Here is a 20,749-nt window from a genome sequence, read left to right as displayed (position 1 = left end):
CTGCACGAGGAAGTTTTATTCCCTTTGTCACAAAAGTTTCAGAGCATTATTATTATTATTATTAATATTATTTTAATAGAAAACAGCACTTCCCTAGTAATGAACCTAGCTCCTATTGAAGTAGTCCCCTTGGCTATCTATACACAATTGCCAACATTTGTGGACGTCTTAGAAGCAAGCAGGGAAATTTTCAGCTCCGATAGTCACCTTTTCGCTTGTGTGTGTGTGTGTGTGTGTGTGTGTGTGGGGGGGGGGGGGGGGGGGGACAATCGCAAAGTGAGAAGTTAGGTAAATATGACGAACGAGAGGGATGGCAATAATAAAATGTCTGGCCTGATACTCAGTAACGGATAAAGTAGTATTCTTGTGCAGTAAGAACCAGTCCTGAGAATGCCACAAATAAGGACAGCAACGTCGAATTGCTTGTTGCAAATGATTCAAGACTTCGATGTAAAGAGTTTGGTTCACTGTCTGACCTGAAGGAAATTATTCATGGTGAAATAATCCTTTACTATCAAAGAATGTAATCAACATTGTCTTTGTTCTCAAAGGCCGTTGTTTGACTTTTTTTGAGGCTCTGGATCCAGGACTCCACCATTCGGCACTTCAACGCTTCATGTGAGCGTCATACTGCTAGCACTAACTTTCATGCCCAGCAATGTGGTATCACGTCTGGTTCTCTCCACTAGTTCAGCAGAAATTCTTCATCTTTCCTCTTTCTGTTCATCTGTCAGTGTGTGAGGGACAAGTTTTGCATTAAGTTTCTGTTTCCCTAAATCTTCATGTAACATCTTAATGACACACACCACGTTTCAAATTAAGTTGTTCTGACGTCGTTTGCCCAGTTACATGATGGTCTTCTTGCAGTAACTACCTTACACACTTCACATTTGCATTGGTATGTGCTGTGATAGGTGACCAGCTCTGGTATAGTCTTGCACTGAAATCTCTGCCTTCAATGTGTCCACATTTCACTAGGGGTTTTCCTGAACTTAGTACTCCAGACTACTCAGGGGGGAAAAAAGGAAGAAAAAAGAAAAGAAAACTGTCCTGGAACTTTTCTGACACAGGGAGTATACACTGTGTGGACCTGATTTTCATTTCCAAAAACAATTCTTTTGGAGGGGAACAGAATTTTAGTCAAGCAGAAACTAAGGTAATGCTATTTGTGGCTTGATGAACACATTTACCTTTTAATAGTTTGTATGTTCATTCCATCCCCAAAATAATTTACGTGGCATTTTATATAAATAAGAATAATTATTTATGTACACTTTCTTAAATTAACTATTTTTTTACAAAAAAATCATTATCTTTTCTTTGCTGCTACATTCTTATTGTTGACAGATGGTATTACCCTTGTGGGATCATGTTTGTAAGTTTTTACTATTGGACCCCTGCCAGCTTTCTGAAACTGCACTTCGTCAAACCTTTGCCTGTCTTCGAGCTCCTTTGTAATCTGAACATTGCGCCAAGCTGTAATTGAAAAATAAGCTGACAGTGGAGAACTGAACAAGAGGAGACAAGTTTTACGTAAAAAATACCTATTTCTAATGCGAGTTAAAACTGTCCTTAGATCAATATATTATTTTACTTACATTCCTTAAAACCTTTTACAAATCCTTTCGGTTTCATTGGTAATGTTTCAGGACTGAACGTAATAAGAGGTTCGATCTTGAAATACGTTCTCACTGCAGGTATCCTCAGAAATGCAACTTGAAGTAGTGAGATAAAATTTGATGAAACCCAGTAGCATAAGATAGCCTGAAACAATTACATATTACCATGAATCCAAGCTATTAAAACATATCGTTACTACACTGACACAAAGAGAGGTGGGATGAGTGGATATTTAAAGATAATAATACAGAATAGCAGTGTATATACACCTTCCTACAAATGAACCCTGATGTAGAATTTGTGTTTCTATCATAACAGTGAATCAATCTTTCCCTGACAATCTCTTGCAAAATAGCAATTTAGATCACAAAATACTAAATCATATTACCATCATTGTACTTCTTAAACAAGTGATGGAACTATATCACATAATAAGTAGCTTAAAATACACGGTGTCCCAATCAAACCTCTCTGATTTCAAAGACCCAGGAGGAGGGGGGAAAAATCACAGTAGATGCAACAATGAATAATGTACCACATTGTAGAGCATCTCAAAGACTTTATTTATTTATCATCAATACACTTCTACATGTGAACGATTTGTAGCACGAAGAATATTGAGTCTATATTGAATTTCTTTCCAAGTTCTTTGTAACATTTCCTCTGTTGTTGTTGCAATCACATTAGTGATACGATGTCGCAATACAGGAATATCGTCCACTTTGGTCACATACATGCGGTGCTTCACAAATCCCCACATGAAGAAATCAAGCCAGCGCGGCGTAATATCGGGTGAACGTGGTGGTCAGGCAATGGGTCCTCTGCATCCGATACAACGACTGGGAAATTTCCTATCCAGGAACTTGTGAACAGCCATGGACCAATACGGCGGAGCTCCATCTTGTTGAAAAATTATGTTGGGTTGAAAGTCTTGTATCTGAGGGTACACAAACTGCTCCAACATGTCCAGATACACTGATCCATTCACTGTTTGTTCTGCAAAGAAGAACAGTCCAACAATCCCGTTGTGCATTAGCACGCACAAGTCATTTAGTTTAGGGCTACCACAAACATGTTCAATGACAATGTGTGGCTTTAGCGAACCCCAAATCTGAACATTATGCCTATTAACCCCTCATGATAAACGAAAGGTTGCCTCTTCTGAGATTAAACATCTTTCCAGGAAGCTGGCATACATTTCAATACGCTGCAGCATATCCGCAACAAATTTTTGTCAGAGTCGTTTATTGTTCGGTGTCAGATGTTGCAGAATTTGCACTTTGTAAGCACACATACGAAGACACTGGTAAATTACATGATGTAATGTTGACTAAGGTACATCAAGTTGCCTAGATGGTTGACAAATTGACTTACGTGGGCTTCTGAGAAACATTTGTCTGATTTCCTCCACTGTCTCTTCTGAAACTCCGTAACATGCACCACCAGAATGTTTCAGAACGCTTCCTGTTGCCAGAAACTTCCTATACCATTCCTTAATTGTTTTCACATCAGGTGGATCACATGCATGCACATGATGATAATTTCTTTGCACAGTATTCAGCAATTTTGTTTCTGCAAACAACACTACTGCTTGCATGCGTTGCTGTGGAGTCGCCAGCTGCACTCTGGCGACGATACTTGGCACTTCTGATACGGGAATACAAATTCTTTGAGATGCTCTAAAATGTGGTGCATTTTTCATTGTCATATCTACTGTGGTTTTTCTCTCCTAGGTCCTTGAAACCAGGGAGGTTTTAGTAGAACACCCTGTATTACATCTCCTTAAGACTGTTTTCTCTGCAACAGGCTCTGTACCTCCGACCTCAGTATGTGATAAGGCTATGCTCCCCTCAAAGTGTAAAACCTCTAGATCTTCCACATTTCGCTCCACCAACAGAAGAAACATCTGTAAAAAATCTCAGTAAGTGTATCAAAGATAAGTGCTTCGCCGCAGTAATAAGCATTTTAACAGCAAACTTAGTTAATTCACCCCAGCTCAAAAAGTTGGGCTCAGAACTTTAAAACTCAGTATGACACACAGCAGAGGGTAGAGAATGAAACTGTATTTCATTTAAACAACAAATCTGTGTTAAACTTGTGATGCCATAAATGATACTTCCTATGACCTCTGTAAAATGTTGGTTCCCTTTATCTCTCAAAGATATTCTTAGTACCACAAGGGTGCTGGTTGGAGGACTACAAGATCAACAAACTTCCCAAGAAAATCATATACATACTCTGAATTGTTTACTGTTATTCCCTATATGGCATGAAATCACTATTTATTGCATAGAGATGGTATAACTGATACTTCCACAGGCTGTGCAAATCATAGTTTCCGATGGTAAAACAAATCTTGAGTGTCTATTTAAACATACCACACTACAAACAGATTGCCTTAGCTGAAACACTGGGAGTGTTTTCTACAGATCATAGTTGTGAAGGAGTTCAGTTTCTACGAGCATACTGTCATACTTTAACCCACAAGTTGTTGATTCATTAAGTAATGTGTTTAGAACCCTATCACATGTTTTGTGGAGACAGTATGAATCCCTTTGGAAGACAGCATCACCATCATAGTAAAATAAATAGTGCAATGGTGGTTTGATAAGTCTTGTAGATTTATACAAAGAATGAAACCTTTTTGTTGCATCTTCTTCATTGGTAAGTTTGATTATTCCAAGAATCATAAAAAGAATTTCAACAATGTACAATGTACAGCTCACTGTTGACAGCCGTCTGAATTGATCAGCATGTCAACTGTGACTGAAAATGAAGGAAACAGAGTTTTGTGCCATTATCAAACATTTTCATTTGAAGGATTGGCCTGCCGTGAAAATAAAAAAAGGGATTAGATGAAATTCACACCGACTCCGCATCCTCATTGAAGACTATTTATTTCTGGATTAATGAATTTACATGGTATCAAACAAGCACCAAAGACAAAGTGGACTCTTGCCGTCCAACTGAGGTCACCAAAATCCATGATATGGTAATGCAAGACGGCCGAATAAAAATTCTTGACATTCCTTAGCTGTAGTCATTTCAACTGAGCAAGTGCATAATATCCTGCACAGAGAATGGACTATGAAGAACCTGTGTGCGAGGTGGGTGCCTTGATTGCTCACAGCCGAACAAAAGTGCATCCAGCACATTTCAACAAAATGTGTGGTGATGTTTAATCACAATCCGCCAATTTGTAACTGCTGATGAAACCTGAATCCATCATTAAACACTGTATTCAAAACAGCAGGCAAAACGATGGACACGGCTGGTGCAAGTGAACTGAAGAAGGCAAAGACCATTTTGTAAACTGGTACGGTGATGGCTACTTTTTTGGGATTTACAAGGAGAAATCCTCAGAGATTATTTGGAAAAATGCTGAACGGTAACTGGACCCTATTATGCTTGATTGTTGGATCATCTGAAACTTGCATCAGTTAAAAAAAAAAAGACCACGGTTGGATGCAAAAAAGTGCTCTTTCACCAGGATAATGCACCGTCCCACTTATCAGCGATAACAATGGTGAAAGTGCAGAGGTGGACTTTGAATTGGTTCCTCATCCATGCTGTTTACCAGACTTGGCCCCAAATGACTTCTTCCTGTTCTCGAACTTCAAACTTTTGCTTGCTGGGAAAAAAATTTCATGAAATAAGGAAGTGATAGCTGATATCAATGAGTATTTTGCAGAGTTTGACAGAACCTATTTTTCCAATGGAATGAAAAAGCTGGAGGAATGCTGGACCATGCATACATCCCTCAAAGGAGACTTGAGAAATAAAGTGGATTTCTTTAGCTTTTTTACCACACTTATTAAACCACCCTTGCACATTGGAATACATTTTTATCAAAGACTATAAACTGTGCAGCTGGATTGTGTATTCATACATTCAATAGTTACCACAGGCCTGTTGGTGACCAGAATATGGAGCTAACACCTGCAGGTGAAGTACAATGGCACAATCTTAAGGCAATAGTTACATCTGAACCTGAGCAAAAATTGGTGGTATGTGAGATACAGTGGAAGATCTGTAAGGCTCACACATCATTTATACAATGAATGCAAAACAGGAACTCCCTGGCTATAGTTACAAATTATCATACTCTATGAAGAACAAGATGAACATACTGTTCAACTGTGTCCTCTTTGACACCATCTGATCATGTTGCTCATTCTAGCTGCCTTCTCCCTTCCAAAATATGTCTTGACCCTACTCTCTGATATTCCTTTCTGTGAAACATAATACATTTGACTGCTCTGTTTTCTATTCGTGTTGAGCCAAATCTCCCCTCCCCCCATTTCTACCTTTCCTCCAGCTACTCAAATATCTTACAAGCATCCCACTGTCAAATTTTTGGTAAAAAACATGATACACCCACACCCTTGCACTTGAAAATAAAGATAAATGAGAAGTGAGGCAGTGTTTCTGTAAAGCTATAAGACTGACTGTGTACATATTTTTATAAATAATCAACTTACACCAGGAAAATTTATGGTGAATGGAAACACACATATTGGCAAAGCCCTGAGGACATACTTCATCATTCCCATATTTGCTGCCTGGAGCCGAGCTGAGTCTGCCCCAATTTCAATAGTAAGCAACATTGTGCAGCTTGTTATGATAGGCAGCAAATAATATTGGTCAGGCACAGTCAAATCTGTGAACCAGAAGAGTCCACCAGTCATCATGCTTTCTACGGGAACATTTGCCATTCTACGCAAGCCTATGAAGAATGAGATGAAGAGTGGTGCCTGGAAACACAAATACAAAAACATTAATAAATGTCTAAAAATATGCAAACTGATTAGGGAACATCATTCCATCAAATTCACCTACCTTCTACTCTGATCTTTTAACAATTATTATATCTTAATTTATAGGCATAGCAAGATTTTTTTTAGTATAATCCTGTAACAGAAAGTTTAGTTAATTTTATTGCTGAATAAAGAGCATGCTTTACACTTATTCCCAGAAAGTTTTTTTATGGTATTTAGTCTCTCTCTCTCTCTCTCTCTCTCTCTCTCTCTCTCTCTCTCTCTCTCTCTGTGTGTGTGTGTGTGTGTGTGTGTGTGTGTGTGTGTGTGTGTGTGTGTGGGCGCGCGCGCGCACGCAATTTCTGTGATTCAGTATTCCCTATGCTCTCTCAGCTACAGTGAAAATCATTATCAAGCTCAAGCAAGTAAAAAAACCTTGTTTGTTTCTCTATGGTTGATGAGAAAAAATATGCAGTACTGTCACTGAGACATGGGTGGGGGGATAAAAAGAATTTAAATCTTCACTTAAGAGACCAAACAATCCAAATTTAGAAACCCTGGTGAATTCTGGAAGGTGTGAACAAGCAAAACTCTGCTCACACAAATTACTCATGAAATCTGAGACGTTATGATGAAGGTGATCAAGCTGATGTTGTATTTCGTAATTTCCATAAAGCTTTTGGTTTAATTTCACATTATAACTTTGTACAGAAAATAAGAGTGGATGGAATTCTCAATCATGTATGCAATTAGGCTAAGGCCTTCCTTGGAGGCAAAACTGAGTAACACACCAGAAATGAAAGATGCATTCATATGTACCACAAGGAATACTAATAAGTGACATGTGTAATATTTTTCTCTCTCTGATGCTGTTACATTCAGACAGGTGTCAAGAGTTAAAAAGATCTGCAAATGTGTCAAATATTTCGGCACTACAGCTAAAAGAGCACATAAATCCATTTGCAGGGAAAGATTATGCCAAGTTGTGAGACATTGGAAGAAATCTTAAAAAGTGTACTTTGTTTAAGCAGGAGATTTCTTACAAAATTTCTGTCTGATTCATTCTTGTGCAAAATATGGAAGACAGCAGCCCCTCTTGCCCTCTAGTGAGACTTCTGGTTTTATTTAAAATGTACTTTGAGGCACGCAAGACCAAAATCTTTGGCAAAAAATCTAGCTTCCCTGTGACCCTACAACAACACTGTATGACTGATATAGGGTGAGAAGTATATGCAGTTTTTTGCTTCAGAATGCAGCAAAAATATTGTACATCTTGCATATAAGTAACTTACCATATCTCCAACAACTAACACCCTAATTTTAAAATTAAAGAACATGAAAACTAATACCAATAGAAGAATGCAATAAATAGTATGTTTATTGTGAAAGCTGTAACAATTTCATGCATCGGTTTCAAAATAGCAGTTACAAAGGCTTCCAACAGGCTGCATACGACTTGTGTCAGCTTGCACAAATAAACTCTTCCTTTGCAAGCACTTCTTTCAATCACATCACAATCTTTCGACAACATCCAAGACTCGCAATAGGAATGGCACAATGAAATTTGCCATCAAATCTTGTAGTGTCTCGATTAAAATGGATTCAGATGCCAGACTGACAACTCAAGCTCATCCAATGTCTTTCCATATGCACTACAAAACGTAGTCACAAAGAGTCGGATCGGGTGAAGTATTCATCAAGAATGCAAAATACCTGTTTGGTGCGATGTGGTTGGGACCCATCTTACATGAAGAACACATACTACTTATCAATTCACACATGAAAAGGGGGTTAACAATGCCTCTTCTGCATACCACATCTCATACATTAACTTTGGAAGAATGAAGTGGTTTTGCTTCACTCAAATGGAAATTTTCAGAACCCCAAAATCGCCAGTTCTTTCCCCCACAAATACTTTCAGGTGGAAGCACACTTCATTTGTGAGCCAGATGCAGTGAGCAACATCAATCCATAATTAACTATCGCTGTGAGAACCTGGTTTGCAAAGTCAGCACTTTGTCGCACAGTGGATATGGGCATGAGCTGGCAATTCTGCATCTTATATGAAAATGTGTAGAATGTTTCTCAGTCCTGTATACATGATGGAATGCTCAAATCAGTCTCTGCTTACAGATCATTTTCCTTTTTTGTTTGCAATTATTAACCTCTAGTCCACGGAACTGATTTGTTTACATGTGAGGCTGTTTACATTTAATTTAGTCTGCAAAATCAATCAGGTCTTTCTTCGCTAAAATGAAAGGTTTAATCAATGCTTCCGCTTTTTCAGCATCTAAGCACACCCTCTTCCACCTGGTCCATTTTTACACTTTAATAAGATATGAGCTACCTGCTTTAACTTGTTCCACTATCCAAAGCATCAACGTATTTTATGATTTTCCTTCTGAAAGCTCCTTGGCCATTGGTTACTTTCCTTTTCAACAAAAAAAGCAATCAACACACATATTTAAAGACAACATAATGAAATGCATACCTGAGCCAAAGGAACCAGCATATTCTTGAAGGGGTTGATTTCCTTTTCCTTCATGAATGCTGATAGTTCTTGAGCATATCGAGCAGCTGAAAATTGTGTTAATAAATGAGAACCTCTGAAATATATCCTCACAAAATGAGACAGTATTGCTAATGAAACTAGAAAGAAAAACTGAGTCCCACTGCCCCCAAACTCAGAGCACAACAGAGATCCACAAATCTAACTCTCCAGTTAGGCCAATTGTTAACTCCAAGAATACAATGGCATACATACTTTCCTAACTATTAAGTAATATCCTCACCAAATTTTACTATTTCAGGGTGTATACGTGGACGAGGAAAAAAAATTCCCGGATTTTTTCCGAATTCCCAGTTAAAAATACACTTTCTCCCGGATGAAAATACATTTTTTCCGGGTTAAGTAACAGTATAGTTTTCCTTGGAACTGTAAAACTTATCAATCCTTTCAATGGTAGTGGTTTTATACACCGACGTAGAATTTCCCGGCACTTTAAAAACTGAAACTCAAGGGAAAAAACAATTTTGGAAAGATGTCTGATGATCAGCAACATGTACACTGCATATTTTTGTATTACGAAAGTATAAATTCGAATTCCACCAAACACCGCACGTTACTTTCCGAAGGATTGAAATCAAGATGGTGGTGCGCTTTTGTAACCCAGTCGTTGCTCATGTCAAGCGATCTCGCCAGCCGATGACAGTGGATATTCAGAGCATAGGACATGTGATGCAGTCAGCCAACAGCAACATCACTGTTAAGAAGCGCAAACACACAAACAGGAAAAGGTATGGTTTAAATTAATATACATAGTGTTACTACAAGAAAAGAAAAGCTTTCACGTATAATATTGGTCTCTAAGATTAATAATCTGCAAGAGAAGCTATGCTGTCACACATAAAGATGATCTTTTTTGCGTGAGTTACACTTTAAGACAGATCACACAAATGTGCCAGTAAAATTTTTAACAACGACATAAATGTCTGATCTTTTGGGCTCGAAAATATTCTAAATGGTCATCCTCAAAGATCTGATTTTTGAATGAGATTCAAATGCTCTGTGATTTTAGAAATTCACCGGACATTTGAGCACAGAGTTCATCTTGCGAAATAGGAAATTTATTTTGAAACTAACGCTTTTCAAACAACTACTCGGAATGTTTTCCAGCGACCTGTTAGAAATAGATTTGTTTCAGCAGTTGCCAGAGAGCACCAGATAACAGGTGTCGCTGCGCTTGCGCAGCTACGATGAAACAGGAAGTCCGTACATTCATACGTATAAAACATTAAAAGATCTTACATTATGTCATAAAAGAAACAAGACATGGGAATTTTGTGAACAATACTAAAATGCATAATTCGGCTTAAAGCGCACATTCGTATGTCCAGATTCAGATGTCAATTTTCTTGGAGTACCAGTACTGTATTATCTCATGTTTGGTTCTTTATCATGGCATAACGCCATACGTGCTAGAAGATGAAAACGTGAACTTGAAATGCAGCAAATAGTTGAAACTAACCAATAGTGCTGAATTAAACACTTCGTTTCAAATAAATTGACTGCCTCAGCAGAAAAGATTAACAAAAGTCAAATTTCTTTAACAAACCGACAAAAATAACTTCACTGTTTTGCAAGGCGATTAACGCTTGACTGTCAGAAAGGTGGAAACAAAATACAATCTGAAACTAATGGTTCAAATGGCTCTGAGCACTATGAGACTCAACATCTGAGGTCATCAGTCCCCTAGAACTTAGAACTACTTAAACCTAACTAACCTAAGGACCTCACACACATCCATGCCCGAGGCAGGATTCGAACCTGCGACCATAGCGGTCGCGCGATTCCAGGCTGAAGCGCCTAGAACCGCTCGGCTACCACGGCCGGCTCTGAAACTACTAACATATTTTACCCTTCGGTAATTATGTGAACGTATTTTAATTCACTTGATAGCTCCCGACCACAGAAATCCGTTTTGTTTTCATTTGATGTGGGAGCAATAAACAAAGAGGAAACAACAAAATCACTTAACGTAAACACGGGTCACGTGGAGACTACCACCTACCCACTACAACTCAGACTGCTCTGTGCATCAGGTCCAGATCTACAATATTTCCGATATCCGAACCGGGGCAATATTAGATAGTGGCATTCCTCTCCCTCGAGCGTTTGAGGTAGGACACTAAAAATTTAAAAAATCAACTTTTCAAAGATATCTTCATTTTTTAGCACTCATCTTTCTGAAGAGTCTGTCATATAAAACATGTATATTTGAGGGAACGTAATACATGTTATTTGGTCTTAAGTGTGCCTAAGTGCAGTGCCACGCCTCTTCACACAGCATTCTTCCATCGCACATCTCTGTATTTTGCTCTGTGGAATTCAAACGTGTAATATTTTGTAAAGGGGCCATCAAACTATATTCAGGCAAGTGGAAATTAAAATGTCCTGTGGTGCCTCTCCTGCTCCCAGTCGGCCGGTTTGACATCCTGCCCCTCTTTAAAAAACTCTTGCCATTAATACTGGATGGGATTATTTGTAACTGGTAGAACAAGAGCTCTTCAGAAAATTTGCAGTATTTACTGCCTGTTAGCTAATAACTGTTTTGTGTGACATAAAATTAAATATAGGATAAATAAAACGAGTAAAAACAAGAGACACACAAGATAGTACACATTTCTTCAATCCTTAAGTCCTAGCTTTTTTTTTTGCTCTCTAATCTTGCCACAGCTTTATACGTCAATATTTTGCTACATGATAAAACGAAATGTCGTTGTCTAATACTAGAAACTCTGTTAATACAAATAGTACCCAAGACTGGAATGGTTTCTCGATCTGATTACGTGTATTTTGTGACTGCTAGATACAACGAAATAGGCCTGGCTAATATTGCAGCAATTGTTACACACACCAAATAAACGAGACTGTTTTGGCGTAAATGGTCATTTTTATAACATGACAGAATATAATTCATGAAGTACCAATATCAAATGCCTATGAGGCCTACTACAGGCAACAAGTTTTATGTTAGAAAATAGTTTCACATTTTATTCAGACTCTCTAGATTCTGAAGCATGAGATCAAAAAGTAGTAGTACGAAATTTTCAAATAAATTTTGAATCGTCATATTCTTCCGTAAGTTATGTGAGGCCCCTTTTCTTCTCCTTCCTCGTTCTAACAAACAATCTTGTCATCACTAATTCCAGAACTATTCCTGCCACTGTCAAAACTTATTCTCTGGTTAACTTCACTAACCCTGCCACAATCACCGGTCTAGTTATCCCGCATTTATTCTCCGGTTAGGCGTTATTACATGTTCGTACAACGCGTTTTCCACGCAACTCCCAGAACAGAACCTTAGCTGCTGCTAGCTGGAGACTGTATAACTGGCCCTTAATAGTGTAGCGGTCTGGCCAAAAATTTTCTGTCAAATTTTCATTTCCTTGGATACTCGGAGAAGACAATACATAATCTTTGTTGTCTGTTATTCCTGTTAGTCATTTATTTCCACTCTGGTAGTCTGAATCTATGGAATTCGCTAGTAATTATAACAATGCTGATCATTTGCAAACCCAGTCAACCACATAAATAGTGATTGGCATTCACCCGTTCGGCTCTTTTCGCTCAGCTCGTATAGCCCCGTCCTCTTGTCTACAAGAAAGTTTATTTCTAGATGCGACAAGGATTCCCCTGGCAGAGACATCACTTACACTAATGCATGCATTCAAAAATCAACTTATGATTCATTCAGAAATCAGCTTAGAATTTGATCAAAAATGTTAAAAAACCAATAGGGATGCGTTAAAAATCATATGAGTAATCAATAGACCAACTTGAGCTGGATGCTAGGCGCTTTGTGAAACAAGGTCTTTTTCCTCAATAATATGAATTTGATCCCCCCCCCCCCCCATTTGAAACTGCCACCCGGCTTACCCTCGCCCCCTACCACTAGTTCCGGGCCTGTTGCACATATGTGAATCTGGCAGCTTAGGTGCACCAGTAAAATTTTTCCAGATAGCATCTGGCTGCTTGCTTATACAGCTAACTGTCACACTTCTGTAGCCAGAAGCGGGAGAAGGTACTACTCATAAGCGACTCAATTGCACAAGTGCATAAGCTCGCTTGCAGCCGCTCAAATGAATCTAAGGTAAACAGTTATGACGTCACGCTCATCGGAGGCAATTTGTTGTTATGAAACATTGCATAGTCTTCCTAAATAAAGCCTTTGACACATCTTGCTGTTGGCAGACCCTTGTATGAGGACTGTGTTTTGTTGTTGTATATGGTGCATTTACTTTGCAACTTAAGTTTTGTATTCATTTTTTCCTCTCGTTCGTGTTTTATTGCTGCAGTATTATTCTGCAATAGCGAGATACAGTAATATTCTTCGTTAAGAGTATTGGTTCTTACCAGTCAAAGTTACAACAATTTAACTGAAAACTAAAACAATGAAAACTTGCCGGAATTCTAAAAAATTCCCAGATTTTTCCCGATTTTCTCCCGGATGAAAAAAATCCCAGTTTTTTCCCAGACCTCTCGGGTTGTATACACCCTGTATTTTGAAACCATATACCCAATAAAAAAAAATAATACATGTGAGTTAATTTAACAATGCACTTCAAGGAAGTAAGTATCCCCAGAGAAGCTACATTTGCCTCATTTGACATTATTAATCCATTCACAAATGTGCCTGTCAAAGAGACATTTGAAATTATCAGAAAAAAACCTTATGAAACACACAAAACTAATGATAGCAGAGATTTCCAAGTTAAGTGGATCTGCTTAACTAGCACTACCCCATAATTACTTCTCATTTAATGATAAAAACTACCAACAAATAGAATGCTTCGCTATGGGCAACATGTCAAGTCCCCTTGCTGACATATTTGTCAACCACTTAGAAAACAAATTTTTTGAAGGGAAAACTAAACTTTCTGAAAAAAGAAAAAAAAAAAGTATATTGCAGAAGATAAACTTCTCGCTCCACAATAAAATGACATTCACACCTGAACATGAAACAAATCAATCCTTAAATTTCTTAGACCTCACAAATGTTAATTAACAGCACGAAAACAATTTTTACAGTTACAGGAAAACGGCTTACACTGATATCACAATACACAAATCATCATACCACCCAAACACATGTAAGTAAGCTGCTTTTAGATCCATGTTGAACAAGGCACACACATAATCTTTAAAACCCAAAGAATAACACACACAATTGATGCTGTCAAAACAACTGCAATAAATAATGGGTATTAACAAAAATAAACTGACAAACTATCCAACAAAATACAGGCCAACATCAGTAATAGAAGCACTAAAGGAATAACAACCTTCACAAGCATTTCCAATTTAAGCACATCACAAAAAAAAAAAAAAAAAAAAAAAAAAAAAAAAAAAAAAAAAAAAAAATTGCTGGCTTATTTAGAGACACCAATATTCTCCACAAGCAACAAACTTGGAAACCACCCGTCTCACACAATAAACACCGAAGACCCCAATAATGATAACAGTAACAGATGCCCTGCTTATTACATAGGCAAAACAGGAAGAACTTTCCATACACGTTACAAAGAACTCACTGACAGTTTTAGACTTAATCACTTTGATGGATTGTTAGTTGATTTGAGGGAGGAGATCAATCAGCAAGGTCATCGGTCCCATCGAGTTAGGGAAGGAAGTCAGCCACACCTTTTCAAAGGCACCATCCTGGCATTTGCCTCGAGTGATTTAGGAAATCACAGAAAACGTAAATCAGGATGGTCGGACATGAGTTTGAACAGTCATCCTCCCGAATGAGAGTCCAGTGTGATAACCACTGCGCCACCACACTCGGTAACCACTCAGACAAATCCACAATAGCTAACCACATATACTTCAATAGGTACCAACTAACTGACATTCACGACAGCGTAACTGTACTCCAAACAGAAAGCCACAGTTAAAAACTTTTCCACTGGAATAATTAGAAACAGTGTTACAGAAAGAAAAATTTTCTGAAAATATGTTGAATGAACAAATGAACTTTAGTAGCCACATTTTTTTCCTAACGAAACAAATGTTTAATAATGCAACTAACTGATAACGTACAGCAATATTTGTTTTATAAATGACATCTATGTATAATTAATAATGTAACAGCTTTGTATTTTCTCTGAAATAATGGCACCCATTTGTTTGTAGTAATGCAGCATCTTTATATTCGAAATTTTTTGACTTGTGTTCGCAAATGTGTTACAGAATGGAAAGTGCATATATGTTCACAAACATGTCTACTCATACTGTAGTTCAGGACCATATACGAGGGAGAGTCAAATGAAAACCTTAAATATTTTTTTAAATATTATTTATTGTGCAGAAGTGGCACAAAGCTGTATCACTTTTCAACATAATCTCCCCGACACTCGATGCAAGTCCTCCAGCACTTACAAAGTGCATAAATTCCTTTAGAAAAAAAATCTTTTGGTAGTCCGCACAACCACTAATGCACCGTGTGGCGTACCTCTTCATCAGAACAGAACTTCTTTCCTCCCATTGCATCTTTGAGTGGTCCAAACGTATGGAAATCACTTGAGGCAAGGTCTGGTGAGTATGGTGAATGAGGAAGACACTCAAAATGCAGGTCTGTGATTGTTGCAACTGTTGTACGGGCAGTGTGGGCCCTTGGACTGTCATGTTGCAAAAGGACACCTACTGACAGCAATCCACTAGCTTTGATTTGATTGCAGGCCATAGATGATTTTTTAGGAGATCTGTGTATGATGCACTGGTGACAGTGGTCCCTCTAGGCATGTAATGCTCCAAAATGACTCCTTTTTCGTCCCAAAAAGAGAGTCAGCATGACCTTCCCTGCTGATGGTTCTGTTTAAAACTTCTTTTGGTTTTGGTGATGAGGAATGGCGCCATTCCTTGCTTGCCCTCTCTGTTTCCGGTTGGTGGAAGTGAACGCAGGTTTCGTCCCCAGTAACGATTCTTGCAAGGAAGCCATCATCTTCTAGTTCAAAGTGCCGAAGAAGTTCTTCACAAGCATCAACACATTGTTCTCTCTTTTCAGGAGTCAGCTGCCGTGGCACTCATGTTGTAGACACTTTGTGAAACTGGGGCACATCATGCACAATGTGGTGTGCTGACTCGTGACTAATCTGTAAACATGCTGCAATGTCATTCAGTGTCACTCGGAGGTTTTCCTTCACTATGGCTTCAACTGCTGCAATGTTCTGTGGAGTCACAACTTGTTGTGCCTGACCTGGACGAGGAGCACCTTCCACTGAAGTGAGCATCTTCCACTGAAGTCACACCATTTGCGAACTTCCTACTCTATTCGTAGACTTGCTGCTGTGACAAACATGCATCACCTTACTGAACCTCCATTCATCGATGAATTTCAATAGGTTTCACACCTTCACTACGCAAAAACTGAATAACAGAACGCTGTTCTTCCCTGGTGCAAGTCGCAAGTGGAGCAGCCATTTTAATACTGACACTGTGATGATATGTGTGCATCTGCACTATGCTGCCACCTACAGGCCATTCTGCATGCTGTTTGTAGCACGCTTACCAACTTACAGGACAACGGCGTGAAATTTTGATTTGTTATTACAAATTTAAGGTTTTCATTTGATTCACCCTCGTATATCCACTACTGGAAACAATAAAAGTTACTTTTCAATTTGTCTTAATTTTGTAAACTTATATTCACAATATGCCACTTTGTAATATACCAAGGTAATCTTACCAGGAACAGAATTGACCTAAATCACGAAAAAAAATGATGTAGATTGTCAAAGCATCTGAAGATGAGCCCCCAATGGCTCCAAATGCATCATGCAAATCACAATTTGTGACTGAAGGCTGTTGCTTTTACGAATTTCTTGTGAAGGTAACATGACTGTGTTCACTTATACTTGGTAATAAAAAAAAGTATACAATGTTATACAAAAGGTACACCCTGGTCACATCAGCAATTGTGTAGGATCAGTGAAAATTCCCCAAGAAATGAATGAGAAGCAACTTGAGCAATAAAAGTATTTTCAGAAACTTAGCTTTTTCAAAGTCATGGAACCAAAGAAATGAAAGATTAAGGGAGCATGTGTGGAAACACACAAACAAGCCATTTAAATGAGGTGACTGGAAAAGGATACAGAAAAAGCTCAGGTAAGTACGAAAATGGGGTTGGTGTGTAAGACTCTGCAGTAGTTATCAGTTTCTGAGAGGAAATAGTGGAATACAAATGAATCGAGACAGCAAAAGGGGAGAAACTGGTGATAGGGGAAGAGGCTGGGAGCATGAAGATCCAAATACCATTATCACTCAACAATCTCAACTTGCAATACCCTGCAATAGAGTATTTCAGCAAAAACCTGTGCTATCAAAATTTTAATGTATTTTTGGACCTAATAATGACTGACAACCATCTACGGAAGAAAGATTATGCAGAAGATTAGCTTGGCCAATAGTTAGCAGGAGAGTGAATGACCTTTCTGTTGGATCAGATGAACTATACTCTCCGAAATTAGTGGGAAGTCTCTTAATGTGGAAGGCAGACACCCTTCTTAAACCACGATGAAGTTTTAATCGGCTCGGGAAGTCATTTTTGTTAACAGAATAGTGAAAGGCGTAAGGCAATTAGATAATTTGTACCAGACAAGAAATGACTAATATTGCATGATGGCGTTATGTTATCTAGCAGTCTGAAGTATGTAGATGGCATCTGGTTAACGCGAATGGTTTGAAGAATTACACTGCCGATTACTCGTAACATTACTAATGACAGACACATTCACCTATTGTATTGCTCAAAGGAACAGGCACTGCAGACAGCTGTAACTTATAGCAATGACTCCAGGAGCTGTCTTTACAGTAGTCCGAGTACTAGAAGAAGACCAGTATGAAGGACAAATCAAAATTCATACACTGACACCGCAGCATGATCCTTGCATATTGACTGTACAAAAACAACCAACAAAATTTCAGCCTATACATATTTTCGATAGAAAATGGATGTCCAAAAAAAGAACATTTTCCAACACTGTAGTTACATGTACAACAAGTATCTATAAGTGTTCTGCCCACTTAGAGCAGTGGGTAGAGTTTTGTGCTAGAATACTTGAGCCCCATTCCGGGTCTAAGTGTATTTATTTTATTTTCTAATTTTAGACTGTGAGATACAGTATCTGGCTTATTACTAATTATACAATATAAAACATGAGCAGTTATTTAATACTGACATAGAAATGAGACTTCAAAAATTTTTTATTATTTCATTTTTGAAAATTTAGTTTTCATTTAAATGTTTACTATATTCATTGCCATGAATTACACCCCCCCCCCCCCCCCCCTATGCTTTCTGGTCCACTGGCAACATTGCTTTCCTGTTTTCCAGTTATTGCCCTTTCCCAGAGTAAAAAATAAATAAACAAAAAATAATACACTGACATGATAGAAGTCATGGGATACCTCCTAATATCGTGTCGGACCTCCTTGTGCCCTGTGAAGTGCAGCAACTCCATGTGGCATGGACTCAACAACTCATTTGAAGTCCCTGCAGAAATAGTGAGCTGGTCTGCCCCTTTAGCTGTCCATAATCACATCAGAGTTGCCGGTGCAGCATTTTGTGCACAAACTGACTTCTGCATTATGTTCCACAAACTTTCAATGGGATTCATGTCGGGTGATCTGGGTGACCAAATCATCTGCTCAAACTGTCAGAATGTTCTTCAAACCAGTCATGAATAATTGTGGCCTGGTGGCATGGTGCATTCTCATCCATAAGAATTTCACCGTTGTTCGGGAACAGGAAGTCTGTGAATGGCTCCAAATGGTCTCCAAGTACCCAAACATTACCATATTCAGTCAATGATCAGTTCAGTTGGATCAGGGGATCCAGCCCATTCCATGTACACATGGCCCACCCCATTATGGAGCTGCTACCAGGATGGAATATAACAATGCCAGAGAAGGAAAGTTGCTACTCACCATATAGCGGAGATGCTGAATTGCGATAGGCACAACAAAAAGATTCACACAATTAAAGCTTTCGGCCATTAAGGCCTTTGTCAGCAGGAGACACACACGCACACACACTCACGTAAACGCAACCTGCACGCACATCTGCAGTCTTGGAGAGCTGAAACCTCTGACATGCTCCTTATGCGAGAGAGTAAAATAGTTTTGCATCATATGTGGCTAACTATAGTGCTGTAGGTTAACTAAGTAACTGTAGTTTCATTAATATTTGTATGTCACCTGCAAAACAATTAACACAAAATGTGTTATCAACTGTCTTTAAAGAACATTTTACAAATGAACATTGACCATGGAACCAGATTAAAAGTTATTATAACAGTGAAAGAGATTACTAGGAAAGGAAAAGAAATAAATGGGAGAGTTAAAATGGCTGGAATGCTTCTGGTAAAATAAACAATTTTCAAAACTAAGTTTCCAGTGTGCTCCAAAAGGAAAGTTTGCAATAAAAGACTTATAACTATGCAAAGTATGGGCCAGGAAAGGAATTTGCTGAATTTCAAGAGCTAAGAAAGGGTAGAGACAATGGCCTGTAGAAGACATTAGAAAATATGTAGGAGAAAATATGGATGTGTACAGCTGAAGATGATAATGCATGGAGAAGTCTGTATGTCTAATGGCTTATGATAAATCATGAGCATCTCCACTACATGGTGAGTAGTAACTTTCCTTCTCTGGTATTGCTATATTGAACTTACTTGCACATATGTTTTGGTTCACTGTCTGGAACTGAAATTGTCAGGAACCTACGCTTTCAGTTCCAACCATTGCAAGATGGTGTCAGGAAAAAATATGTGAAAGGAATTTTCTGAATCTAGAAAATTTGGATTCAGTAGACGCTTATTAACACTACAAAGATATTAGTGTGCAGATATTAGTGTGCTTCCTTTTAAAGTTAAAACACTAGATGTCAATCTGTGAGCAGCAGGTCGCAGGTAATCAATTTTGGTTATTTTCTAGTTGCTCACAAAAGTAATCAGTTGGTCCCTGGTGAGCGACTGGAAAGAAGACTTCAAAGCCACCCCTACAAGGTCATCTACCTTTAATCCTATTACCCACATCTGTTGATACTAAAGAAAGCAATGTGCATCTTGGACCTAGCTCCAATCAACTCTCAGAAGTCCATTCCACAACACACTGCCATCATATGGAAGAACGAGTGCTATGCACATTTGGGGAGGTATACTCCATCAATTGCTCATGAATGTATACCAAATTTCTGTTTGTCTCAAAATCTATTACAATGGGCATTATATCTCTGAATTAAGGATTGTATTTCTTCACAAATGAAATTTTCGATCTCTAAGATTGTTGTGCAAATAGTACAGCATTAAATCCAAGACAAAATGTCATGCTTATCAAGTTAACTATGAGCTACCTTCAATATTTTGAGTTACATACAATACAGTATTGTGATAAAGATGTATGATTCATCATATAATAGTGAATCAAATGGAAATCACTTTTTTCTAGCATCTGTTGCAAAAAATGGATAATGATTTCTATTTATTGGAAGGTGGGAGACCGAGTGGATAAGATACTTTACCTAAAATGTGTTGTGGGCTGTAACTACCATCTCTAGCACAATATATGGTCAGTACTACAACTGTCCACTGCTTAACACATTATCACCAAATTTCCTGATGTAAGCAGTACAGAACCAACTGCAACTTTGGAACCTAGGCTCATTGTAAAATAATGGTGTATGGTTGACTCAAAGCTTTTCTGTGCAAGCATTAAATATGGAATATGAATGTGTTAGCAATGATCATGGTAGTGTATGTAAACAGTTATAATGTTCAGTCCCTTACTGATCCAGAGTAAAATGAGCAACTTT

At 38.3% G+C, this 20,749-nt stretch overlaps 1 protein-coding gene across 2 annotated transcripts in view; it reads right to left on the bottom strand.

Moving 5' to 3' along the window:
- Positions 1–1,173: 1,173 nt before the first annotated feature.
- The window catches only part of LOC126259517 (mitochondrial inner membrane protein OXA1L), a 32,939-nt gene continuing 13,363 nt past the window's right edge, over positions 1,174–20,749 (bottom strand). For both annotated transcript variants that reach the window (XM_049956376.1, XM_049956375.1), the window contains exons 4-7: positions 8,869–8,954; positions 6,102–6,374; positions 1,599–1,764; positions 1,174–1,476 (exon numbers count right to left, since the gene is read on the bottom strand). In XM_049956376.1, the coding sequence (XP_049812333.1) occupies positions 1,310–1,476; positions 1,599–1,764; positions 6,102–6,374; positions 8,869–8,954 (692 nt within the window). In that variant the 3' untranslated portion in view covers positions 1,174–1,309. The remainder of the gene's footprint in view (positions 1,477–1,598; positions 1,765–6,101; positions 6,375–8,868; positions 8,955–20,749) is intronic.

The sequence above is a fragment of the Schistocerca nitens genome, chromosome 5, assembly GCF_023898315.1.
Source record: "Schistocerca nitens isolate TAMUIC-IGC-003100 chromosome 5, iqSchNite1.1, whole genome shotgun sequence".
NCBI classification, from domain to species: Eukaryota; Metazoa; Arthropoda; class Insecta; order Orthoptera; family Acrididae; genus Schistocerca; species Schistocerca nitens.
This window is presented reverse-complemented; position numbering and strand designations above follow the sequence as displayed.